We start from the raw sequence: 26240 nt of genomic DNA, 5'->3' as shown, positions 1-26240 counted from the left end.
TATCATTCTGCTTTTTAGAACAAGCCATTCTAATGCAAAGCTGATCACATTGATATTCTACTTCACCACAGCCTATGGAGACAAAGCAAATTAACACTTTGGTCTCTTTTGAACATCATCTTATCTGGGACCTAGGAAGAAAGCAGAAGTCATTCATAATTAGAGGCAGCCTTTACTAATAAAATTACATTAATCTTCCAATGTTAGATTTTGAGGTAAAGACATAGCTTCATGGTGGCAGAGGTAAGGGAAACTAACAGAAATAGCCGAGCATGTCTAACTATGAACTAAAAAGCTTCTTGTTTTATGTAATTACCACATAGCAAAACATTTTTATGAACTGGCATATTTTCAACTTACTTTTACTTCACTTATTTTTAAGTCCAAATGGCTGATAGTATCTAAAAACAACAGTAAATGAATTTCAGCTATGAGTGTAGAAGGAATAAGAGATTACAATCCTCAAAGTGAAACTATAAAGAACCTTCTCTCTTTAAATACAAGTTAAAAAATTACTATCATACTCCACTAATGGAACTTTTATTCAATATACAAGCAGTTCTACTTGATGTGGAAGGAGACAAACATATCCATTAAAGAAAGAAAAAACCAAACCCAAACAACATAGTACTTCCCTACTGCTTTAGAACTGATGAACACACTCCCATTTCTCCTACTTTGTAAAAAACAAAACAAAACAAAAAACTACCAGCAGGAACCCTTAGATGAGTGCCTTAGCAGGAAAGGCCAGCCCAACCACTCACTATTTCAGTTCTTCCAGCAATGTCTTATTTGTGTGCAATGAATAATCAGATGCTAGATACCATTAGAATATGGCATAGTGAATAAATAGTAGTGGTGGAACAGCAAGCCACAGGCCTAATCAATCTTTGAATACTTTTAAATGACATGTTCTTAAAAACATGACACTTTGCCTGGATTCTGCATGTCCACCTTACTGCTAGAAAAGTAGCAAACGACCCAAAAAATCAGTAGTAAAAAAAAAAAGCTGTAACACAGGCTTCAAAGAGAAAAAGAGCTTCCACACGTCTTTATTTCAACTGAGATGATTAGTTAAGGTGCTTTCAGATTCTGCATTGCAGACAGGCTGGCAGAGGTGGCCGTTGAATAGGCTAAGAGTCTTTAGCAGGTATATTAAGAGCAGTTCCTAAGGCAGAACCCGTGAGCTGCTAGTTTCTGTAGCGGGGCATTTGTGGAGCAGGGGCTCCCTCTAAGGGGGCTAAGGAGGAGACTGTCATAAGCTGTCCAGCATGCAGTCTCTCATTCACGCGCAGTTCACAGCCATCCTGCAGCATCCTTATAGCTATCCTTGCAATGTTTTTAGAGTCATCAAGTCCACTGTGAGGTCTCCCATCATAATTCATGCCCAGCTTTTCAAGCATGATTGTCAGCTTGGTCTGGTTCCTAGGAACCTGATGGAGAAAGTGAACCATATACAAGAATTAGGTTCTGTACCAAGTCTTTTTTAACATAACACAGTGCGGTAGTAACATATGCATATTTTAAGTCTACTTAAGTCACACATTACTTTCATTTTGCCTTTTGTCAGATCACTAGCAATTTAACTTCAAAGCACCTTGGTGAGACAGACACTCTGATTTTGACAGTGAACAGGAGCTTGTCTAGACTCAGGATAATGCTAAGAGCCTCCCATTGCCAGCCAGCACCAGCTCCAGATGTGCCAGCACTGGCAATGGTGGAAGCCATGGTCCAGCTAGGTTTAACAAGCCTTATAAAAAACGAATTATTGCCCAAAGTGGCACTAGAGAGGGAATCAGATTTTTATTTTCCTTTTAAATGCTAAGCAAATAAAGAAGCACCAGGCTCCTGATTCTAACATCAAGCTTCTGAATGCCTCCAAACACCACAGGAACAGATCAGTAAGACCTAGAGCAGCCCATGTTTACATGGATGACCAACAGCGTGAACAGACAAGGGAGCTTAACTGACTTTGCCATGAGAAGTGCTACACCAGCAAAAAACCCCCTTGGTTAACTACTTAATGTTTATCTTGGATCTTTGGTAAGGTCACAGAAAAACAAAAGGGTAACTTTAAAGGAAAACTTTTGTTTGCTCTCTTGGTGGCAGTGGTTGGGGTGGGCGAACACAGGACATGACAAGTTCCAGGATATTGCACCATAGTACTGGATTTAATAGCTAGGCAGACTGGTGAAAACAACTGCCAAAACCTGGCAATATGCAATTCCAATAACAACACCCACAAACTGGGCAGGGGAGACATTCATACTGTTAAACAACAGATTCAATAGTGGCACAGAATAGCTACACAGAACCACTGAGCAACAATAAATGCTATAACTGTTTGCATTTATTAAAAAATAATCATCACAAAAAGTAAAAAGAAATTTATTGCTTCCAAGTTACCATCTTCATTGCCTGTGGTGAAAAAGCACTCACTGCTCAATGGAGAAGGAAAAGGAAGGTATGTGTAGGTTAAAGCTGAAAGGACTGACAAGACTGTTCTGTCTCCTAGTGTGCTTCCAACAGAAAGTCACACAGAGGAGGCACAATAATAGAGCGAGAAATGGAGTAACCCTGTAATGTTTGCCCAGCAAAAAGTAAAGTTCTTCTCTTATTAAATGTTAACCTCTTTTTTTTTTTTTCCCCCCTAGAGGTTACACATAGTATGAAAAAGTCAAGGAAAGATGGTCAGCTGGGCTGAAACGACATTGAAAAAAATGGTTTACTGTAGACTGACTAGGAATTTGCTAGAATCTCCAATAACCCATTTTTATGATAATCTGACAGTGAAAGAAAGCAGCAATATGGTCCAGCACTGAACTTGGCATTACTTCTCTTTACAATTTGATTCCACTGTAGATATGCCCTAATCTTTCTGTCCCTGTTACCCTGTCAAAGTTGAAGATAACTGAGATAACTGCAAAACAGTTTGGTAGTGTATTACATGAAAACAGGAAAAAATAACTGAAAAATCAAGACAGTCTTCTCAGCTGAACTACTTAAAGACACACTTGATCTAAGAGCACCAGTGGGACATTTTTAGACAATCGTTCATGGACCATTTCCTGATTCTTAAAAGCAAAATGAAAATAAAAATGCAGTAGATTATATGACTTTCAATTAGCACCATGAGATCTGGGCATGAAGCACATTTGAAAATCAGGCTCCAGGCAACAGCTTAAGCTGTTTTATCCTATACAAGTAAAGATGACAAGCACAACAGGATATTCTAGAATTCTAAACCAAATTTCCCTGTAGGAAAAGCAACAATTTGTACAAACCTTATAGAAGTTCCCATATGATTTGCGAATATTGATCCACTTTTTGGCAAAAGAAGGGTATTTGATACGGCTAATACGGCACTGGGTGTTCAAAAATTTACTCATATCCCAAGATCTTAAAGTCATAAAAGAAAAGAGAAAGACGTTAGAAGTACATAATTCAGATGCCCTGCACTCTGTATTGCACAGCTGTAGCACAAAGAGCACAAAGGTCATGAGAAGAAGGAAAACAGTTTAGAAAAACCTCTTTTGCTGTAGTCAAGGTAAAGATTTTTTGAGTACGAATTTGTTAATCATGGGGAAAGCAAATGACAACATGAGCAAGATTTTCTCTAGAATGGTTTCAGGTGCAGGATAGTTAACAAAAAATAGCACACCAACTTCTCCACCTACCACATCTACTCCAAAAATACTAATAAATCAGATGCTTACACAGCCCTTGGGGAAGCAAGCAACACGGTATATGTTCCTGATTACTTGGGTATGCGTGCATTTCTCTACTTAATGTCAGTTACTGAAATGAGACTGCACTTAAGTTTTAAGAGAAACCAGACCTTGATGAAAAGAAGGTGAAACTACAACCCTGTGCACTTCTAGGCTGCCTTCCTGAAGGGAAACACACGCACCAGTTTGTAAGCTTCAAGCTAAAATTAAGCTTTTCTCCCCTCTCTTGCTGCTGTCTACACTGTCTCACCTATATGACATGAGATTTCACTGCACCTATTTTCCTTGAGGAATTGCACCACGAGGATCACTCTGGAGAGCAACTCCAGACACATTCTAGGCCCAGTAATATAACTGGTCTTGCTTTAGCATTTTTTTTTTAATTCACTGTTGCTTCCAAGTACAGAAAGGTAATCATAAGTAAAAAAATCAGTCAAATAGCAGTATTTACAACAGTTCCTTAAAGTCGGCATGACATTCTTTTAACTCCTTATTTCTGTGTACACAAATCTAAACTCTACACCTCAAGTCTTGTGTGACAGCTTTTAAATGGCTTAACTGTTAATACTGGACATAACCACATACCAGTGATAGGGGTTCTTCTCCAGAAAAGTCCTGTGATTTAGTCATCCACATCTTCAGTAATTGTGAGAAGAAAAAGTCTCATGGCCAAAAAATTTTCCCACTTGCTAAGTTGGGTCAGTTAAAAAAGCTTTTGTTATGTATTAATTCATCTCCTATGATGCATTATTTTTCAAACCACTCATATTATGGACTGGAATATTTTTCTATGTTTTACTTTACAGAAGTTAGGAATTCATACTAAGATCTTCCATGCTCTCTTTTAATGAATTCTAGTTTTATTTCAGTGTTCATCTCTTTGGCTCAACAGAGTCATCATAACAGAGCAGCACAGGACTGCTGTTTTAATCCAGCACAGCAGAAGATCTACTCCAGGCAGACAACAGGCATAGCAACATGGAAATGCATCATTCACCTCAACATGGCTAATGTTAAAAAATCCCTGTCCTACTTAAATCCCTCATTCCAAGAGAAGGAAGAAAGCAGACATGTTAACAGAGCAGTAATGTTTCAAAGCTAAAAAGCAAGTATCACCTACGGAAAAATTTCCTGGCCAGTGCTACATAAGATAAAACTCAAACAGTATCTTTCATCATATAATAAAGCTAAGATCACAAGAAAAACATGGCATCATGTATGTATCTAGATCTCAAGATCTGTTCACTTTGCAGTCATGAGGGTACTTGATTTTCCACCCAGCCTTTGGGAGACTGCAAGTTCAGGTGGCAATTCAAAGACTAAAACCCTCTCACACAGAAAGCTTGTCAGAAGTGGGACCCACCAGAGCCACATTCCTCTGAGCCAAAGCAGAGAGCTTTCTGTGCTCACCATTTCTGCTGCTTTGAAACAGCAAAATCCTGTATTGCTTTCTGGCAAAATATGCAGGGTGTATTAACAGTAACACTAACAGACACAAGATACAACACAACCAACACATATCTCTGAAACCTCAGATTAATGAGAGCGTGGGAGTTGCTTAGAACTGAAATTGCACAACATTATTTGCAGGTATTATGTGCTATATGAAAACTAGATGTAAACAGAGAACTACAACAACAACAACAAAAGATGCAAACTGTGTTTGATATTATTTAGTTGCATAAAGCAAGTCAGGAAAGAAACAGTGCCATCTAATGGATTTAAGCTTAATTTCAAATTTTTTAGTTCAGCTTTTCCAATTTTCCCAAAAGCTAAAACTATAGTAAAATGGCAGTGTCATGATCCACCTTTAACAATACTCTCACTAAGATTAAAAACAATTTTACAGTTTTAGATTGTTCTGAAGGTTGGATAAGGACATACCCATCTGTCAACATGGAATAGCTGTACTTTGTTCCCAGTTCTCGCTGTCTCATCCACTCTATGACATTCTGCAGAACTTGAATAAATGTATCAGCTTTATCAACAATGTCCTAAGAGAGCAGGAAGAAAAAAACAAACAAGGTTCACAAAAAACCCAGCATGAAATGTAAGAATTATATTGGTATATAGACACTCATTAAATCACTCAGTTAACTGGCTCCATAAAAATCTTTAGAAACAGATTACACATTAAAATAACCAATCAGATTTTTCTAAGCTGAAAGAAAAGTGGTACCACAGAAGTACCACTGAAAGAGCCAACCTCCAAATGGCATCTATAAAGGTAACAGGGTCAGTCAGCTGTTGCACTTGGATTAAAACCTTTCAGCTTGTTTCTCAGGCTCCTGCTAAAGTCACTTGATCTCAACCCAGTGCCATCATAAGACTCTGAAGTCTTTACAATAAAAATCTTAGAAGCAGAACTGATTCAATTCAAAAGCTGCTTTCCTCTACTAAAGATTAAGTTTCTACACATGAATTACAGAGTGGTTACTTTTCACTACTGTCCCTTACAAACACCTAGATGACCAACTCAGTGATTTGTGGAGGGGGGGAGAAGGATTAAGAGAATAAGCCTTACAGAAAAAGCCCGACCAGCTTGAAAACATCAACCAACACATCTCTTTTTTTCATATTTTTTCCTGAAGAAACAAAAGTGCACATTACCTGGGTGATTCCTGTCAGACTGATGCAGAAGTTTGAAAGCTTGGGATTAATCTCTGGCTTCACATATTGCTGAAAGGTATCTTCCTGTAATGACAGAATTGAACACTCAACAGCAGCCCATGAGACAACTTCTTTCTTTCCCACAGCTGAAAGGCTAGAGTTGCTGTGTGTCCTGTTGGAGGCAAAAAGGAGCATGTACCTCCTGAGCCAGTATGAGCCTCCTGGTTGGCCATCATGAGGTTCCTAATGGGGTGGATGGATGGCTTTCTGACTGGAACACAGCCTTCCTCTTATCCAATAGGAACCAAAGAGCAGGGAAGTGGATGTAAGATAGCAGAAGGATAGACTGCAATAATGGAGAAGATTTAGGAAAGGAAGGAGTAGGAATGAGTAAGGAAAAACAAGAGAGGCATGAGCAAAGCCTGTTACTTTTTAGGTGGTGCCTCTAAAGGCTCACCTGTACTTCAAGGAAGGCAACTGGCCATACATCTCAAGAGACTGCATGCACCTCATCCGCCTCCAGATGCCAGTCCGTCAGAGATAAACACAATGACCTCACTCTGGGAAACTGAGCAGTACAAGAGTGAAGACTACATGCAAGTTTCATGGAAAAAAACGAAAGCCCCAAATCCCTGCTGCTGTACAAACCCTTTCGGACAGAGGAAAAAAAATATGCTGCTTCCTACTACTCTAAAGGTAATAAAACAATCTTGATGATCTGCAAAATCATCTTTCTGCAGTTAGTCATACATGCAGTTGCATGCTAATGTAGCACCACAGTGCTTAGTAGCAATCCTGCTCCTCCCAAAAGTTCTTGATAAATGAACTATTAGTCAGAGGAGCGCGCACATTCTCCATTTCACTGAGTCACTCAGTTTCAGTTAGACAGCAAGTAAAGAAGCTGTATTGGAACAGAGCACTTGAGGCCTCCAAATGCCTACTAAATGTTAAACATCATGTTAAACAGCTATCAATTTGTCAGGTACACTGTGGAAATAGTGTAGCTCGCCAAGAAGCAGAGTTCACTCAACTCTACTTTCTAGAGCTCTGCATTACTCTCTTCTAGATTGCCTCACACAGGGAATTTGCTAATTCTTGTTTACAATGCATCTCCTGAGTCCTAGAAGTAGCTTTATGGATATTAAAGCAGGGAGAGAAGGGCAGGGAGGACAACTGAGAAACTGAAAGTCCCTCACATTAGTTGAGGGAGTCAAGAGCAGGAGAATGATCTATTCCAGATGCTTTAAGAATAGAAAGTTTGGTTAGTAAGAGCCACAGAGGATAGGTCTTTATGAGAAGAAAAAAAAATGCTACTTTCAATGAAGTTGAACATCTACCTAAAAACTAACCCTGGTGTTCAGAAGCAAAGAAGTTACAGCAAAGAACAGCATACCAACTTAGTAATCACATCACTTACTATTTCCAGGGTATGCGTGTTTAGTAAGACAATAGGAAACTCAATTATTTCATGTATGAATTCAGGTGGGTTTCCTTCTTCACATGTTGCTTCGAAGTCAACAACACAGATGTAGTCATAGTAGCTGTCTCCATTGACAGGCTCCTTCTGCATCAACTTCTGCTTCTTATAGTAGTTTTTTAGTCTCTTTTTCAGCACATCTTTCACTCCTCTTAAAGAGACAAGGAAAGTGACAAATATCACACTCTCATTTAATTATTTCACCATTGTAGAACTTAAACTATATTTAACATTTGAAAGCTCAAAATTTATTACCTTCATTTTGAACACCAGCACTTACAAAGTCTAAACCCAACTTTATAATGCAGTTAATGCTCCATTATCTGGGATAATGCAGATGCTGCAATACTCCCATGAACACCAAAACATGTAGATAATATCGGTATTTGGGGACAAACTGGGAAGCTCAGAGTAGAGACACTGTAGCCACCTCCAATTCAACAAGACTCAGTAGCCAAAGCCTTTGCAAAGTCTTTGGAGATTGCTGCTAAATGACCTCTTGCCCTGGAAGCAGCACAGCTCCACCAGTATTTCCCTGTGCTCTCTGCCTGAAGCGACTGGTGCCTGAGGTACTTCTGCACAGATAATGCAGAATCCAGCCAAAATGCTCACATTTTAAATTTGTCTCAATTTAAAACTGAGCTTGAGTATTTCAATTAAAATAAAGTACTCAAAATTTCAGTTGTCATGAAAGCTTCCTGGTCAAGATCCTGCTTTTCAGGAGGTTTTGTGGCTAACAGAAATCCACAGTGGCAAGTGATTAAAGTTATTTACTGCATCTTTTCAATACAAATACTATAATAGGCAAGTGCAGGTGCCAGAACTACCACATAGCAAACCACAGCTGAATAAACAAATAAATTATTTTTAAAATTACAGATTGCAAATGAAATCACAGAAGCTGTAAGAGCTACTTGTAGCAAGTGATATTGTCAGAAAAGCAGCCCACTGATCCACAAGCAAAAACTGGAACCAGAATACTAAACGTACTGGAGAACATCAGCCTCTTCTGCAAACGCAGAAGACTGATAAATGAACTCTGGTTTATTAATCTAGTTTAACTCAATGACCAGTTCATTCAAAGCTGAAACAGTACAGGAACTGATGGAGGGGGAAATTACCCTTTTCTTCATCAAACCTACAAAAGGAATTGAAAGAGGAGATGACCTGCTACCAAAATAACCCCAAGGGAAAGGACGGTGTGTGGCAGTCTGCTCAATTCACTAAATGAGAGGTGATGCACTGACTATCTGACTAAATTCTGAGCCTTATCACCGCAGAGGTTCTAGTCAACATCAGATCTGTACTGGGTACAGTAAATAAAAATAACTATATTCGGAAGCAGGTTTGTCTGCACTGAAAGTCTGTATAACCACTCAAGAACCCTTGCAGTTTTTCAGACCCGGCTTTCCCCCTTGACCAAAAACATGTTGAGACGTAACCTGCAGTTACATACTCTTCTCTTTCTTTGCATTACCAGTTGAGACCACATACAGTTCTGAAAACACACGTTAAGCAGCATCACATGCACTAATCCTACAACAAGAGCTGCAAGACTGCACATAAAACAACTGGTGTTTGGCAGTATGTCTGCTTTTCATTTTGGGGTGTGTTTTTAAACTTTAAAATAATCATTCCTACGTTTCTACTGCTCTTGAATAACAAGAAAACCAGCCTAACCTGGTTTCAAGCTTGAACTCTGCAAGTTTACATCTGAGCTCTTCTCGGGTCATTCTGTTGATATAACCATTGGTCATAGCAATTTCTTTGTAAACTGGATCACTGAAGTCATTCAAACTGGCAGTTGAGTTTTTCTCATTAGTTTCTTGATCGCTGATCTTACAACGCGGCCTACCCTAGATAAAAGAGAAACCCAAAGGTCATTTAAGAGGGTCAAAACAAGAAACTAGAGCATTAGATGTTACACATCGTTTCAGCAGCAAAATGCAGTAAAGCATCACACGGTTTCAATCTTGATCAAATTAAGCGAAGCAGCTTTTAGATAGGTAAGAAAATCACCATTGCAGCTCGCTCTGAAGGCTTGTTGTCCTTCTCGCTCCCTTCAAAACCGCCCAGCAGCGCAGGGACAGCAAGGCTCACGCCTGCAGCCGCGCCGGGACACCTGGATGCGAGCTCCAGCATCGACGGAGACCGTGAGTCCTCGGAACGAGCCGCAAGACCCTGGCCAGAGGGACTTCTCTCGGTATCCTAACCAGCCAGAACCTACACTCAGGCACACGGAAAGACAGCGTCCGACGCTGTGCAAAACAAACAGAACTCCACGCTAAGAAGACCTAAGGCCACTCTGACTCCAAACGGCTACTCCCGCTTTATGGGGCGAGCACACGGCGGGGGCGGCCTCCCCAAAGCCCGCCGCCACAGCCAGCGGGGCCCCCCGGGCTGCGGGCGCGAACGGAAGAGGCGGGTAGTGCCGGAGGCGCCCGCTCCATAACGCGGCGCCCGCCCCGCCCCGCCCCGCCAGGCCCCGCCGCCCGGGCAGGCCCCGCCGGGCCGGCCCCGCGCACCCCCGGGGGCCGCGACCAAGCGCGGCCTACCAGCCGCCGGCAGCGGCGCCGCCACCGGCGCGGCCCCAACGCATGCGCCGGGGGCGATGGCGGCCGGGGCGATGGCCGCGGCGGGGCCAGCACCGCCCGCCGCCCCGGCGCACTCACCGACGGGCAGGCGGCGGGCGGCGGCGGCGGCTCGTCCCGGGCCGCCTGCGGGCAGTTCTCCTTCTGCGCCTCCATGGCGGCGGCGGCGGCGGCGGCAGCTGCGGCCCGTCTGGGGGCGGGCAGGACGCGGGGCCCGCCCCGGCTGCTGGGGCGGCCCCGCCACCGCCGCCTCCCGAGCTGTCCGTCCGTGAGCCTGCGGACGCCGGCACGGGCAAGGCCCCGGTTCCCGCCGGCCCCGCCCGGGATGAAGGTTGTCGTGGCTTTGTGGCACGCATGGCCGGGCTGCCTCGCTCCTGCGTGTCCGGGGGCTGGAAGGCAGGCCTGGCTCCCGGCCGCCCTGGGTGCCGCTCCTCTGCGGCAGCACCTCATGCTCCCGCCATCCCCCCTCCTGAACAGCCTTCTGGTCCGAGGGTCACAGCAGCTTTCTGGAAGCTCGGCCGTGCTGTGGGAAAAATGCACGGAGCACACACCTTATGTTTCCATGTTCCTCTCCTGACCGGGCATCCTAAAAGACAGATCTGGAACACCCATAGGGGGGAGGTGGACAGCTGCTGGAGTAATTCAGCTGGCCCCCATCCCCTCCCTGTCCAGGGAAGTTGCCTCATACTCTTCTCCATATTAACCCTTAATCTACTGTCAACAAGCAGAATGGGGTGTGAGGTAGATGGCACAAGAGGCATGTGCGGCCTCTGGGTCTTGGCCAGATGGTGAAGGCGAAGGGAGGCCTGTCTATCCATCAGGGGCCAGTTAATATTCTGCTGATGCTTCCCACAGCTCTGAAACAGTCCAGGCACATCCTCAGAGATTCGTCCTTCTGCTCTTCGGTGATGGGGGCTTATGTATGTGCGGTACCCACCTGACTGATGCCAGCACCCTTGCACCTCCACATCTGCCAGCCCCTAATGAACCTGGCATCTCCTCACCTGCCCTACCGTAGCTGGGGCCCAGCCATCCACCCTGTCTTGCCTCCCTTTCTCACTCCAGCACACCAGCATCTTGTTGCAGGTACTGCCACCCATTCCTCTAGATGTGCTGCACAGCATCTAACATGTTCATTGGGGTTGCCACAGAGGTGTGCCTTGACTTCTCCCACAGATGAGGGTGGTGATGGGAGCAGGGTTACACACAGCTGCTCAGGGCTGTATGGGAGGGGACTCACTCTCTACTTTTAGTTCACCCTCCTGGCCCTGCCACTAATGCTTATATTAGCAAACAGGGCCACCTGTCTGGCTGCTCTCGCCTCTGAACAACATGGTACTTGAGCAGGGTTTGTAGGAAGCCAGGGTTTCCAAGAAGCAAACAACAGTACCAATGACAACCACTGAGGTGGCCTCAACAAACCCACAAAACACTGTAAGTGCCATAGGGAAAAAGATGTTCCCAAGAAATCACCTTTTTTTGCTGGAGTGGGCAATGGTTCATGATATTAATACAAAGAAGGGGCTCCACATTCAGATGCAATCAATGCCAAAGCTCGATTATTTTGTGGGTCATTTCCTAATACTGCTCCTAAAAGCTCTGGCTTCTAAACTTAGAAAATGCCAGATCTACAATTAGGCACAGACCCTTCCAGAGGCAGGGCCCAAGGAGGCATTAGAAGAGGAAAAACAAATCAAACAGCCAGGCCACTCCTTGAGATTGAGATCACTTTTATTTTCAGTTGTTTTGGTGAGGATGTGTGGGCAATTGTGGGTGTGGTGTGTGTGCGTCTGGGCATGCATGTGTGTGCGCGCAGAGTCCTGCCCAGTGATGTAGAGTATATGAATACCTGCAATTACAGTCCATGAACTGAGCCATGAAGCGCGTGATGAGTGCTACACTGAGGCCCACTTGCTTGCCTCTTCTTGTGCTTAGTGCAGTGCAGCATCTCCACCTCCCTGCACTGCTGTTCCTAGGATGCTAGCCCAAGATCCCATCCAAGGGGCACGAGAGGAGCTGAGCTCCAGAATCTGGTTCTGCAGGAGTGAGCTGGTGGGTTTTCACCTCACTTAGTGAGCTCCTAAACACTATTTGCAGTTCCCTTCAACTCAGCCATATCTCTCCTTGCAGTGAGGAGCACCTAGTGCTCTGACCAAGTTTAACCACCTCCAAGGTACAAAGGGAAAGTGAACAGGGTCCCCATGTAAGCTCTGGTGCTACAGCACAGCCAAGCGCTTCTTGGGTTCCTGGGAAAGCAGCACCCAAATGCACTATTGAGTTTGCAGCCACCGTAGAACAATCTTGTTTCTCTGCCCTTTCTGCCGTTAGCAAAGTTAAAGCAGAGATGTCCCATCACCCAGGACCCTCTGCAGTGGCCAGAGGCCCCCAAGTACCACTGCAAACCCTAGGATGAGCTAGATGTGCAGCATCACCCTTTGGGATCCCTCTCTACCTCAACAGATCTGTGTGTGCTTAGGGACATGCAATTTCTCACATTACACAGACCCAGCAGAAGGCAGCGATGCTATCCTGGGAGTTTCACTTGGACGGATGCAGGTTTGAATCCCAGGTTTTGCTTCAGAGCATAACACAAGGTACTCCAGGACACGTTACGGGTGCTGGAAGCCCTGCTGTGCAAAGAAACTTGACAGCTCTGCTTCCAAAATTGTCTGCACCACATCCACTAGGAAATCAACTGGTCAACAAGCAAGGGATTCTGAAAACCAGTAAGCAAAATGAGTGCAGTCATCCTCCCTTCCTGAGGGAAGTAGACATCCACTACCAGGAGATCCTCCTCCTATTTCAAAGGGGTTAAATTGACTGTCAGCTCCATGGGGTGACAACTGATGCCCCAGTCCTTTCTGCTCTCTTCATACACCTTTAGTAAAGGCTGCAGGGTGCTCCACAGAAACTTAGTCATTTCTAAAAGTTCAGTAACTCTCCAAGGAGGGACAAGAACAGAAATATAATGCATGCTCTGAATTCAGGCATCTCTGCTCTTCGAGAACTGCCTTCAAGCCCTCTTTCCTTGTGACAAGACTCATGGGAAATGGCAGATCCTTCAAAAATATGGGACCCTCATCCTTGAGACTCAGGGATGTTAAGTGGGGTCTAACAGGCAGGAGCTCAGTAAAAGGACACCGTGTGCAGAGGACTCCAGAATGCATCCTTAAAAGTGAATGACAGCAAAATCAACACAACTGTCAGCCACTTGGCTTGGTTCTCCTGCACAGATCTCCCACCTGGCAGTTGCAAAGGGGAGACATTTTTCAACTGCATAGAAAATTAAATGGCTTTTGCATATTAAAAAAATACAGATGAAAACACAGTTACACCAGTTACTAAACAGTGGGCGGATGAGCAATCACCATTTCACATTAAATAGACCCAGCTATGATCTCCATACTGCCAGACTCCCAGCACTGCAGCCTCAGAGCAGGCAGCAGACAGAATGCCTGCAAAGGCCAGGTAACGCCACGCTCCCACGGAGCTGCCGTGCCCCGGCAGGAGGGCTGTGGTCCCATGGAGCAGGCTGCAAGATGTCTGCTCTGTCCTCTCGCTCCTTCAGTGCTCACACATCCCAGACCAGATGGGTGCACTGGGAAACAGGCCTCCGGCTGGAAAAGGATTCCAGTTTGTGGTTTCTTTACAACGTGGTTTCCACATGTCACAGCAACAAATTGCTAGTTTCTTCCTATGGTAGAACGGAAAGACAGAGGTGAGTAGCAGCAAAGACAGAAGGCTGCTCAGCATTGGAGGTGACAGTAGGGAATGCTCTTAACATAAGTTCTGACTGTACCAGGGCCTTTCATGTCTCATGGGCAGCAAGACAAGGCAGTTTTCTAACACTATTCCTGACAGAATTCAAAGATCTCACCTCCCTTCCACTCCTTCCAGCCTCCAATTTCTAGTTCCTAATCTACAGCAATAAAGACACAAAATAAATCAAACTTCTCACTGACATAAGCAATGTTTGAATGCCCACTGCCAGAGGTGGTATGTTGACACATGAAATCAAAGCCCAAGTTCTCTCTCCAGCTGGAATGATACCCTGAAGAGGCACGAAGCTGACTGAGCTGCCAGCTTTTCTTTGGCAGCTTTCCCCCCCTGAAGTGAGGCACAATGGCTTGATTTCTTCCACCTGGCCTCTGCAATCTGCCACTAGAGTGGATTCTGCCCTGCATTTCATAGTGTTAAGCTCCTGCCAAAGGGGCTACTTGCAGCCCTGCCAACAAGACTGCTATTTGAAGGACCAGAAGCAAGGGCAATATCATCTGTGCAACAGCAGCAGGTTCCAACAGGATACATACAACGTCTTCCACTGATTGCAGGTCTGGCCAGCCCATGTTCTGGTGGGGACTGCTTGCCAACTAGTATCACACATCCCAGGTCTGGGGGAAAGGGTCTCTGCCCCATGCCTGCCATTGCAGCCCCAAGGGTCAAAAGCTTTACATTAACACAAAGATTTTAAGCCCCTTGTCTCTCACACGGCCATCAGCATCTGAAAAAAGGATCCTGGCTCTGGAAATGCCTACCTCCTATTTGATTTACACTTAATCAAATATTTGCATGGAGCAGGATTCATATATTCCAGTTATCAGGGCTCAGCTGCAGGGCACAAACGGACAGCAACATTTTAGAAGTCCTCAAAACCACCTAGTCAGGAGAGAAACCAGCTGTGGTGCCAGTTCTCAGCCCACCCTTTCCCACATCTGGCCCAGGGAAAAATGGCTGCCCAACAACCACAGCTGCCAGGACCAGCCTAAGGGGATCAGGGCGAGTTTGTACAACATAACCACATGCTGCTTCACTGACTTCTGCACAAAAATGCCTGTGTGGCTTTGCTAGAAGGAGGACCCAGATCTAGGCTACAATGCATGGAGACTACAATGACAACTCCAGAGCATCCAGATGTGACAAGACCATGAGCTGTTGGGGGCTAGTGATAAGGATGAAATGGCAGGTGTCAGGGGCACATTGACTGAACTACTTCTGTCCCTGCATGATTACAATACACCCTTCCTGCTTCATGGCACAGTGTATGTGAACACACAAGGCAGGAAACATTTCCCAGCCTGCTTCTCCTTCCGCTCTGCCGGTCACTGCCCAAGCCTGCTGTGTGGGACACAGCCAACTGCTTTGCAGTCGAGCAATTTTAAAGGCTTCACAACATCAATCCCCTCCCCAGAAAAGCCTTGGCCAACTGCCGCAAAACTCACTTGTCCAGGAACAAATCCAGGGAATCCTGCTACAGCTCATTTCAAGAGACTTTCCTCCAAGCAGGTCTGAATTAAATGGTACCAAGAACATTTTTACATTCATCATGAAATCCAAATGGTTTTTCAACACACGATCAATGGGTCCACAGAATCCTATCCCCAGTGCTTCCCCTCTGGCCAGTAGCCCTGTCATCTGCAGCAACTGTTTTGCTTCATGCCTCGTTGTTGTCCTCGACCTCCAGGTGACTGCATCCACTCCAGCCATAAGGCCTCCACCTGGGAGCTGCCCCCACCCCACAGCGTTTCAGAGTCCAAAGTCCCATCTATCCCCGTCAGCATGCAACTCCACAACTGGAGAGATGGGAGCACTGCAGAGCATCAGCCATGTTTTGCCCGGTGGAAAACCTTTGGCACCAGCACTGATGATTTATCTGGGAGAGGAAAAGATAAAGAAAATGTAACTTAGCACGAGCAGCAAGGTTCACAGGGCTTGTGATGAAGATCCTAAGACACACAATTTTCTCTAGGCTTCTAAATAAGGAGGGCGAGGTCCCTAAAAGTAACACAGGCCCTTTTGAGAACACAGGTTTCCTGCCAGCAGAGTGACTAGAAACTGGGACACAGTTGTTAAATGCTGTGGAAGGCAGGCTGGAGCACAGGAGGACAAGTGCACAGGCGTAGCCTGACAGCACAGTACAATAAAAATGGCAGTGTCAGGTTAGTGGTGTGCTGTGCCATGTACACACGCAGGAGGACCAAATTAACAGTCATGATCTGTGGCTCAGTACCAGGGCAACTACTTTGTTTCTACTATTTTGCCCCAGGTGGGCACTTCAACTTCACCTTCATACCCAACTCAACAGGCAATCATCATCAAAGCTATTCACCAGTAAGATGAGCATATTTTGAGGTGTGAGGGTACTGAACAGAGAGAACAGTAACCACTTTCAGACACTGAAGTGAAAGTAATAGGCATCCACGTGCTTCACTGTAGTAGGCACCAGCAAGACACTCAGCTTGCTCCTCTAAGCTCCCTAACAAATTCCCTTGTGCCACTCCACGAGAGAGCACGCCATGGCTGCATTTCTGTTCTGCAAGAAAAACTATGCATCAAAAAGCCACAGCACTTCCTGTTTTCATGAGTGTTGTTCCACATTTGTTCTCACCACAACATAGGTCTGTTTTCCAAGCACATCCCCAACTCTGTGGAGTGAAGGACATGTAAGCTATTGAAGAGAACAGTATAACTCTAGAGTTCAGAGAAGGACCTCCTAAGGTCTCATCCTTGTATCATCTCCTGATCTGTCCTGCTTGCTATGTGTGTCTTGCATCTACCACAACATAGCTCAGGAAACACCTCCACCCATTTTACTGTACCCCTTACCCTTGGAGCAGGCTGTCTATATCCACAAATAATTGGAACTGTTCCCAGGCTGTGGGGCTGCTACCTTCCAGAAAAAAATGCTTAGTGAGGGTGTGTTTTACCCTTCGGTGTCTACTTTCTGGTATCTACTGACAGGGTATTGGGGGTCTGCTTTCAGGTGTCTCACTTGGAACAAGGGCTGATCAGAGTAGGAGTTGGGGGATAAACCAAGGCAACATTAACTCGCTCGCTGCCGTTCTTGGGACAGATGATCTCCGTTAGTCCCTCTGGTCTTGGCTGACTCAGCAGTTCTCCTGCAAATAAGAGAGAATAATGAAAACATTTAAGCATCAACAAGGCAGTTTTTTGCAATTTTTGCTTTTAGTATGCCCTTCACTTTCCCAAGCAAACATCCATGACCAGTACAAGTGAGCACTGTAAGAAGGCTTACTGGTCCTGCAACCCAAGCAGGTCTCATCCATGTAACCATGGTGAACATCCTGGTGATCACAGCTTGGTGACATGCTGCTCTACACAAACATAACTTCTGTCATCTTTCCTGTCTCTGCTTTGAATCACTGCACACAGACTTGAACGCTCCTCAGGGAGTCATAGTATCTAGATGGAGCCTAATGAGATGGAGGTTTTAGGAGTAGGTGTTTTAATTAGGCTTTGGGGGCAGATGGGATCCAGAAGTTTACATTCAATCATCATGAAAGGGAAGAAGCTGACCTGTAACTTCAGCAGGATAACCAGTGGACAGATACAGAAAGCTACAGATACAAGCTTTATTATTCACATCTGTGTACAACAGCCACCCAAGCCCACAAAGCTACCTAAGAAGTAGCAGTCTTTCAGTTCAAGCAGAAGGATGCTACAAGGGCCCTGCCAAGACCACCTTCTTTGGCATGAACCAGAAAGAAGATGATTTGAAAGCAGTGCCACAGATACAATTTTTTAATCACTTCAACACTTCTCCTCTAAGAAATTTGAGGGAGGACCTCAAACCAGCCACAGACAAGTGTGCTTGACCTTTTGTAAAACTGTATATTACCTCCTGTTCTGTCCCTGAGCAACCCTGCCCATTGCAGCTGTCCAGCCATTGCTTCAGTACTGTGATTTCTGAGCTGGAGGTACCTAGGAGTTGGAGACAGCCCGCTGCTCTGTGATGGCTGGCCAACTGCAGGGTGCCTCTTTTAGCTGCCAGAACAATATTTAGAAACAGTTAAAAAACACTTGAGATGATTCCCTAATGCTCCTCTCCCTAGGCATGCTTGCCACAGCTGCCAGGGGTCTGCTGCAGTGTCCTGCCAGGGTTCTGCACCACACTATACTCTGCTGAGCATGCAGATCCCAGCTGTCAGCTCTTTCCTAATGGAGGAAACACCAGCTCTGCGAGTCAGTAGCAGCAAGGGGCTCTCCACCCCATGGTATCCCTCTGCTAAATGAGTTGTGTCAGCTCTATCGTTCAAGTGCCAAGTTGGCAGGTCCCCACCACGGGCACGCTTGCAGCATGTTGTCCAGGGCAAGACACAGGGCAGCACAGTGAGAGGGGAAGACAGGTGGTGAGATGTCCCCAGCCCTCAGGAACACTTCCCAACAGCTCACTTAGAGCAACTCAAGTTTCCTCCTGGCTCCACACCACACATGAATGACCCCATCAGGGCAGATTCCCCAGTCATTGACATGCCACCTCCTCAGCATAGCCCAGCCACAGCATAGACACCCAACAGCACCAGAAGCACCTCAGGCAGGGTCTGCTCTCAAAGGCTATATTGGATGGCAGCATCCATGCCCAGCAAGGCATCAGTTCTTCTGCTAAGTATGCCCACGTCAGTGTTGCACAGCCCTACATGAGAAAGAGGCACCAGGCCAAAACTGCCTTGCACCAGCTAGATCAGCAGCTTCTGTTACAGAGGCAGGCCAGCTGTAAGAAGGCTGCAGTCACAGGTCCACACTAAACTCTCTGTACCCATCAATCAAGCAGCCACTGTGAGCTGTCCCCATTTCCCCTAAAACACCTGAGACAGATGGTCCTTGGACTTCACTACTTTGAAATGCATTTGCAATAAATTTCTCTTCTGTTAAACAAAAAACATCAGAAAAATGTCTCTGATTGCCAGACCCACCCCCCTAGGAAAATCAGAAAATAAATCACGCTTCCAAGAAGCACTGCCCAGCCTGTGCAGCAATGGCACAACCAGGCCTGAAGCCTCCAAATGCTGCTTCCCTCCTCTCCTCCTCACACTGCTTCTCTTCTTCCTTTCATGGAAAAAAAAAAAAAAAAAAAAAAGGAAAAACAAAAATCTAAACCCTCTTGTTTGTTCCAAAGCAAATCCACATCATTTGGTATCATGCAGGCAGAGGGGAGGGCTTGGCAGGGAACACACACACAGCTTCTCTTGAGAGATACCCCACCTCTAGGGCCAGTAATTCCTGTTTGCCCCCATGGTCTGCAACGTATATTCATATTTGGTATGAATATCTACTTGTCTCACACCCACACTCAAACCTGAAGTGGCAGAGCAGCTTTTAAGCCACACAGACATGTCCTCCAAAACAGAAGAATCGTGATGGTATTTGCAATTCAAAGTTAAATTTGCAAGGCAGCGTCCTCAATTACGTGAGCTGTCACACACTGAAACAGCACTGCATCTCATCAAGCACGTACACTGCAGGGCTCCACGTCCCAGTGATTTCATGTTTCCAACCTCAGGTTGACTTCCAAACTGCAGTAATGCTAACAGTACTGAACACTCTGGCTCTGAAAGATGAGTCATAAAATCAGAGCACTATTATGTGCTTTAAAGACAGGGCTACAAATCCATTAGACCTTAAACCAGAAGAGTGCATGAAGACTGGTCTGTCTGCTTGAGCCTTCATTCCCATTCCCACTTCAGGAATCTTTAGACAGAGATTTCTCAAGCAGAGGAGATTGCTGCTGGGTAAAATAGATGCCCGTTTTACAGGCAAGCCCTTTCCCACAGCTCTTCAGTCAACCCTCCTTTACCTTCTCCTCTATGTTGCCTCTGGGATAAAACTCACCTCACTCTGTCCCCATCCGCACCTTCTCCAGCCCCACTCCCATTTCCTGCTGACATACACACTCCTCCTCCCCAGAATAAAGATTTTTCTCACAGTTGCTCCATGATACACCATGCACCAAGTGGGCAGAATTTCACCCATGCATCCTTCCTATTCCTGCCCCTCCCTGCAAGGGGACGTCCCACTGCATTTCCACCATAGCGTTCTTGTCCCCTTATCTTTGTAAACTGCTCATCTTTGATGTACAAACTCATCACACTACTAAAGCAGGCATAACTATCTAAATCACACTTCACTGCTAGATAAAAGCCAGTGCAAATCCCATTGCAATATGCAATCTTCAGAGCTGTAACAAACCAGCAGTGCAATACTGCCTGGATGGAACTCTCCAGGCCCAAAATATCTTGGGAGTTTTCAGAAACCTCACCTCTACCCAGAAATTATTCAAAGTGCAGGAGGCTGGAATTAAGTGTCTTCAGGGCTGCGGCAGGATGGGGAAGAGGAGATAAAATGAAGCATTACACTGATACAAATGAAAAAGCTAAGTGCTTGGCTTGCTGTGGTGTTTGCCCGGTGTAACTGTTAACTTAAAATGTAGCTGGAGCAGCCCACGTCTGCACCACTTGTTCTGCCCCTATGTACAGACTAGCCAGTCTGTATTTTGATTGCACATTCCTTCATAAGCAGGTCACAAATTTTACTGGAAACTTCAGTTCCGCCTGCCTCCTCTGAAAGGTTGCTCTGCAATAGCACACACACAAACCACAAAGCTTATCCTAGTCTCAATGTGGCCTTAGTTCTAATGTTATCTTCCACAGAAGCTACTAAGGTTTTAACCAAAACTCCAGCTACTTTCTCTCAAGGTTAAAGACTAACACAGTTGAGATTTTGAAGAACAACCCCCTCTTCCAGAGACAAATCTGCATCGCTAAGAATATTCCGCTGATTTAAGAACATAAACCCTATTTGCAAAGGCACTGTAATGCTTGCTGACCAAGGCCTGATTTTCAGATGCATCCAAGTCCCAGTTCAGGTGACAGCAGAGAGGCACCCACCAAGCCTGGTAAAAAGCACTTGCCAACAGACTTGCTTTAGAAAATGCTCCTTTACTGCCTCTCCATTTACAATGGTACAAATAGTGCAGAGGAGCAGCACCTGTTCTGCAGCCATCCTCCTAGTGTTCTGGCAGAGAAACAAGTCTCCGCAACTGGGTAAAATGTGCAGTACAGCAAGCTAGGGCTGAGACACAAACCAAGACCCTATCATAAAAGTACCATGGTCACTTTTAGCTGCAGCGTACGCTGGTTTGTCAACTCCCCCAGGCAGATGGGCTGAGCGAGTCATGCTGCCTACACCATGTAAAAGAAAACTGCTTATGCATCGGCATTCACAGGCAAAGGTAGGAAGAAATTTCCTCTCGGCGTTAGCCAGATCACCCAAAGCAGGTATTTCTATACCAGCAGGATGTTCTCTGCTGCCACCATCTTATCCCAGAACAGACAGATGGCCAACTTCAAACTGCTTGTGCTGGGTTCTCAGGCCAGGCCAGCACCTGTAGCCTGCAAGGATAACTGCATGTGCCAGACAGAGCTCAACCATCTATCACCACTTAGTGCATGACAAGGTCATTTCTACTGCCATGTATGCCTAGGAATACAGAAAAACATTGGTCTACATTTTATTGGTCAAATACAGACTTAAGCACATTATTCCTTCTGACTTTGATTTAGTGTGATTTGGGAAGAGATGCCTCCATCGGATCCCATGCCTGTGATCAGAGCCATGCATGCTGCAGAACACACTTCACTGGCCTTTGGGAAATACCCGTGAAATGACAAATACCCATGACAAATCAGAGAGTTAGGAAGAAGGCTGACAGCAAGAAAAGTGAGTATTTGCAGGAGTGTTCGGTTATTCCACACTGGCAGCCAGACAAGTCCAGCTGTAAGCCTACTTGGCTGCCTAACAGACAGAAGGGTTTTACACACAAGAGGAAAATCCCACCCAGACCATTTGCCTTTACACAGTTCCCACTGCCACAGCTGTGCTAAGTGGCATGAGGATGCTTGTTCATGTGTCAAAAATCTGCAGCAAGGGCACAGGGGTGAGAGACTCTGCTCCAGCCTTCCATGCCATATCCTCTCTTGCAGAGCTTCTTGGAGAACACATTTGCACAGCATCAGCCTGATGATGTTTCTCATTTTTCATGCTGCCATTCCTGCTTTCAGGATCTGGGCTCAATTGGGACAACCAATAAGCAGTGCAAGAGCAGGACCCTGGCCCTGGATCTGCAGTGCTGCTTCTCTCTAGGACCTTGAAGATACATCCCGCATGCCTCATGACAGAGGCATGAGACAGCCAAAACCAAGCTGTTCCTACATCTTGCCCTGCCTCAGCACTGACCCATTCTACCCCATGCCCCAGACCTGCTCCAACCACACATTCACTGGTTTTTGCAGCCCCACTGCTCATTTGCCCTCCTACTCCAAATTCCTTCTCAATCTTCCCTCTTGCTGAAGGCCCTTCAGACACAACCACTGCAAGTGGGGTTGGCAGGAGACAGACTTTACGTCTCAGGTTCAACTGCTTCTCTGTCAAACCTCCTTTGACTAATCCATGACCTCTCTAAGCACAGCACCCAACAGTCATGACTTCAGAAAAGCAGAGAATTAAGCACATAACACTGCCTGCATACCAAAATCATGTGTCCCATGCTGTTTCCAAGGCAGTCAGAAAGCAGGGCACAAAAGAGAACCCCAGGTCTCAGGACACTCCTCTGCTTCGCATGCTGTCATACCCCCTTTCATCCATACAACTGCAAAGAGAGACTGGTGTTGCAGAAGCTACAGCTTCTCTGCCTGGCTGTTAGTTTTTTCAAGGTTGAATAGCTGGAACACTTACACAATTAGATCAAACCTGTCACAGAGGCAGGATGAGTGGAATAACCACGTGCACAGATTTCCCCCTCTGTTGTAAGCACAGGCAAAACCCTCACACATCGGGAACTTGCAGCCAGCTCTACAGTAGATCAGAAATCTGCCAGGAATCTTGGCGGAAGGAGACAGAAGAAAGTAGTGTCTCACACCAAGCCTGCTTCTACTCCATGCCATTTAAATCTTGTCTTCACCACTCTCTTTTTGGATAAAATGAATTAGTTGCTTCCTGCAAATGTTGCTGTGCATGATGCACAAGTTTATTCTCAAGCACTGCGCACAGAAATACTGCTCTGTACTGGTATGAATTTTTAATATTCTCCTTACAGCACTGCCTGCATGTCACGCACAAAAATATTCCCCAGAAAGTTAGAACTCTGCACTTCCTTTGATTTATTTCTGGAGTCCTGAGTGACCTTATCTACCTGGCCTGCTCAGAGCAGATAGTTGGATAAAAACCTCCAAGTTAGGACTCCCTTCCCACTGGAGGCTACTCTCCTGGCTGCAAGCACAACAGGACTAAAGAAGCTGAAAGCAGAGATATCACAAAAGAGAGCAGAACCGGGTGAAATCCACATTATGAACAGAAAGTTTCATAAGCCTCACACTGCAGTCCCAGTTAAAGAAGCTTAAAACTAGCAAACAAAACCAACAAAAATCCCAGCTTCTGAAAGTTCCCCAGTAGGAGAGGTCACTGTGGAAAAGAGCAACTGAGAAGAAAACTGTTGGTATGCAGAGTTCACAGCAGCAGGCTGGTGAGCAGAGCGAACCATCAAGTACAGCAAATGCTCAGGAACATCACCCTGGGATTAAACATAGTTCAAAAAAGAAAGAGAAGACTTGAAAACAAAAAGCAAAGCTTGCTCTGGAAATGCCAAGAGGGAAAGATAGCCAGTTGGAAGGCAAAGGACCAACCTGCAGAGGTGAGTCTCCAAGACCAAGCACAGAGAGAAGAATGTGGAGAGTGAAGAGAGCTAGAGCTTTCCACAATATGTAAAAGTAACTGATGGCAATTTGCCATTTCTCTTTTGAAGGGTTTAAGACCAAAAATGCCAGCAGTGACACCTTACTTGAACACAGAGTAGTCTCCTGTAGCTGCTCAGCTCCACTCCAGAGCATAACTACCAAAAGGGCAGACTCAGCCTTGGGGCTGCTGGCCACCCAAGCACCAGAGAGCTTTCCAGCTCTTGCATTCACAGCACCAGCTGCCTCTTGAGCCAGCACCTCATCTCCATGCCTGAAAGCTCTGGCTGTGGACATGTATATGGCTCACCCTGAATATTTCCTCCAGCTGGCTGCACAGGAAAATGTTTTCCCAAGGCTCTTAATTCATGCCAAATGACAGAAACATGAAACAGCCTCCATGGTAGATCTCTGGAAACAGACATGAGTGCTTTTCAGCTTGGAGGTGACAGGTCTAGGTCAAGCTTCATGACCTAGAGCCACAGTTTCCCAGGCCAGGAACCCCAGACCCACTGCAGAAGCTGTGCTCTGCTCAACTCAAGCAGCTTTCCCCACCACCAGTGAGATCAGTCTGCCCTTTACCTCCTATCCATGGAGCAACCAGGTTAATCACCCTGGCGGGAAGCCAGGGGCTGTGCCAAAGTGCAAGGTGCTCTGCAAAGGCTGCCCAGGAGACTGAGGGAGATAGATGCTGCACCTGGCAATCACTACCTCTAATTTTAGCCACTTAGGGAAGGGAGAGGTCACATAAACACCAGCTAGAGACTAGAAGGCTTAAGGGGGGTTAAATACCCTCCTCCTTCCCCAAGTCATGACAGGCTCAGCTAGCTGTTAATGCCTCACTGTCACAGCAGAAGAGGACATTGACACAGCTCAGTGGTTGTAAAAGCTCCGGGGAAGCCTTTGGCACTGGAACTAGCGTACCTCTGGGTGGAGAATTTGAGTGGAATGCATTCTAGATGCTTGACTCAGCAGCTACAGGTGGGTAATTACTCAAATCGCCAATTTACATCTCATCCACTAATTTCCCCAACATGAGTTATTTGAGATCATCCCTTACTAGGGCAACAGTACAAGGTTTCCAAGTATATTGCTTGGAAAACTCTGTTTGTCCCAAAACATTAATTATCTTTTTGTCAGGCACATAGAAATTAATTATAGTCAGAACTGCAATTCAGTTAAAAGCAAAACAAAACACCCCACACATTCTCCAAGCCACAGCATTTGGTACTTCCTATCTCCATACACAAAAACCAGAAAGGAGAGAGCAGTAGGAAATGATCAAAACAGCTCCATCAAAATAACTCCAGGAGCAGTCATGAACATTTGAACCCTCCTGTTTCCTTCTGACAGTATGTAATAAGCAGCTCAAAGAAATAAAAGGATGGTTGACATCTAACTTATTCCTAAGCCAGTGCAGATAACTGATCTACCACAACTCATGAAAGACTAAGCACAGAGAGCATTTATGCCAGGTAATACTGATATCTCAGCAAAAGACTTGCTATGAGGAGAGAAGGCCATGACTTTTGACACCACTGCCTCCCCCCCCCCGCAAAAAAAAAAAGAAAACCAAAACCCAAACATGTAGGGAGAAGGGTGAACACTATGCCATTTCTCCACTCTGTCCCATCAAACTCAATCTATTTCAAATAGTGTTTCAACAAGAGTAGCCTCCCTCATTCAGCTTCATCTCTACCTGTTCTGTTGGGCACTCCATCCTTCTCCCAGTGCAACGGAGAATGTGGGAGCAAGCCATCTCCACCCATGAGTGACCACAGCCGATACTGAAGAAAGAAAGTGACCAAAAGGGACAAGTAAACAGTATAGCATAAAGGCTCAGGAAAATGAGAGGAGCACTGCGGAAAAGTTGAAATAGAAAACAAAGCATCCTCCAAATTGCTGAGTATTTTACTGCCCTTCTAATATCTAAAAAGCTCCTTGAATTGGCAGGTTGCAGTACAGCACTTTGAGATGACTGCAATACAAAGCCATGAAAAATTGATTTGCTTCATTAACATTTTAGGACTTTATTAGCTGCAACAAAATTGACTGTCAAGGCATTTTAAGGCAGAGTCATGGCGTAATGAGCTCAGTGCGAATTATCCTCATCCCAGAATAGAAACAGGTCTGTCACTGAATAACCAAGCCCAGAATCTACCTTTTGGTTATTTTTAATTTCACCCCTTCGGTTGTATCTGCCATGAGCACCTTCTCATTCTGCCAAGGCAAGGCACCAGCTGGAGAGAAAGCTGCAGCCAGCCCTGACCTGTCTGTTCACACCCAGTAACAGCAAGGCACGACTGCATGC

General features: G+C 45.5%; 2 protein-coding genes across 9 annotated transcripts in view; both read right to left on the bottom strand.

The window, feature by feature from the left end:
• Positions 1-1022: 1022 nt before the first annotated feature.
• ERI1 (exoribonuclease 1) lies at positions 1023-11040 on the bottom strand. 5 transcript variants are annotated; one of them, XM_051619074.1, is made up of 7 exons: positions 10958-11040; positions 9496-9671; positions 7756-7966; positions 6339-6422; positions 5613-5722; positions 3285-3399; positions 1023-1433 (listed from the first exon to the last, which is right to left on the bottom strand). In XM_051619074.1, the coding sequence occupies exons 2-7, from the start codon at positions 9570-9572 to the stop codon at positions 1191-1193; spliced, it is 840 nt and encodes a 279-aa protein (XP_051475034.1). In that variant the 5' UTR covers positions 9573-9671; positions 10958-11040; the 3' UTR covers positions 1023-1190. The 5 variants fall into 5 exon arrangements, with proteins under 5 accessions (XP_051475034.1, XP_051475031.1, XP_051475032.1 ...); XM_051619071.1 differs by lacking the exon at positions 10958-11040 and adding an exon at positions 10488-10617; XM_051619072.1 differs by lacking the exon at positions 10958-11040 and adding an exon at positions 10488-10617 and having other exon boundaries at positions 9496-9666.
• Positions 11041-12119: 1079 nt separating this feature from the next.
• MFHAS1 (multifunctional ROCO family signaling regulator 1) overlaps positions 12120-26240 on the bottom strand; it is a 33607-nt gene continuing 19486 nt past the window's right edge. Inside the window, exons 2-4 of one of the 4 annotated variants that reach the window (XM_051618749.1) lie at positions 17010-17302; positions 15626-16056; positions 12120-14100 (exon numbers count right to left, since the gene is read on the bottom strand). In XM_051618749.1, the coding sequence (XP_051474709.1) occupies positions 17172-17302 (131 nt within the window). In that variant the 3' untranslated portion in view covers positions 12120-14100; positions 15626-16056; positions 17010-17171. Of the gene's footprint in view, positions 17303-26240 lie in introns of all 4 variants that reach the window. The other 3 variants (XM_051618750.1, XM_051618747.1, XM_051618748.1) reach the window with 3 other exon arrangements.

Source organism: Apus apus, chromosome 4, assembly GCF_020740795.1.
Source record: "Apus apus isolate bApuApu2 chromosome 4, bApuApu2.pri.cur, whole genome shotgun sequence".
NCBI lineage: Eukaryota > Metazoa > Chordata > Aves > Apodiformes > Apodidae > Apus > Apus apus.
Note: the sequence above shows the minus strand (reverse complement) of the source record. Positions and strands in the feature narration are given on the sequence as shown.

Bases quoted from the DNA above. Each gene is read 5' to 3' on its own strand.
- ERI1 (XM_051619073.1), bottom strand. From the start codon at position 9,957: ATGCTGGAGCTCGCATCCAGGTGTCCCGGCGCGGCTGCAGGCGTGAGC. The intron at 7,967-9,495 runs GTTAGGCTGGTT...TGTCTCTTTAAG, and splicing joins GAGTTCAAGCTTGAAACCAG to AGGAGTGAAAGATGTGCTGA. The intron at 1,434-3,284 runs GTTTGTACAAAT...TTTCTCCATCAG, and splicing joins CATATGGGAACTTCTATAAG to GTTCCTAGGAACCAGACCAA.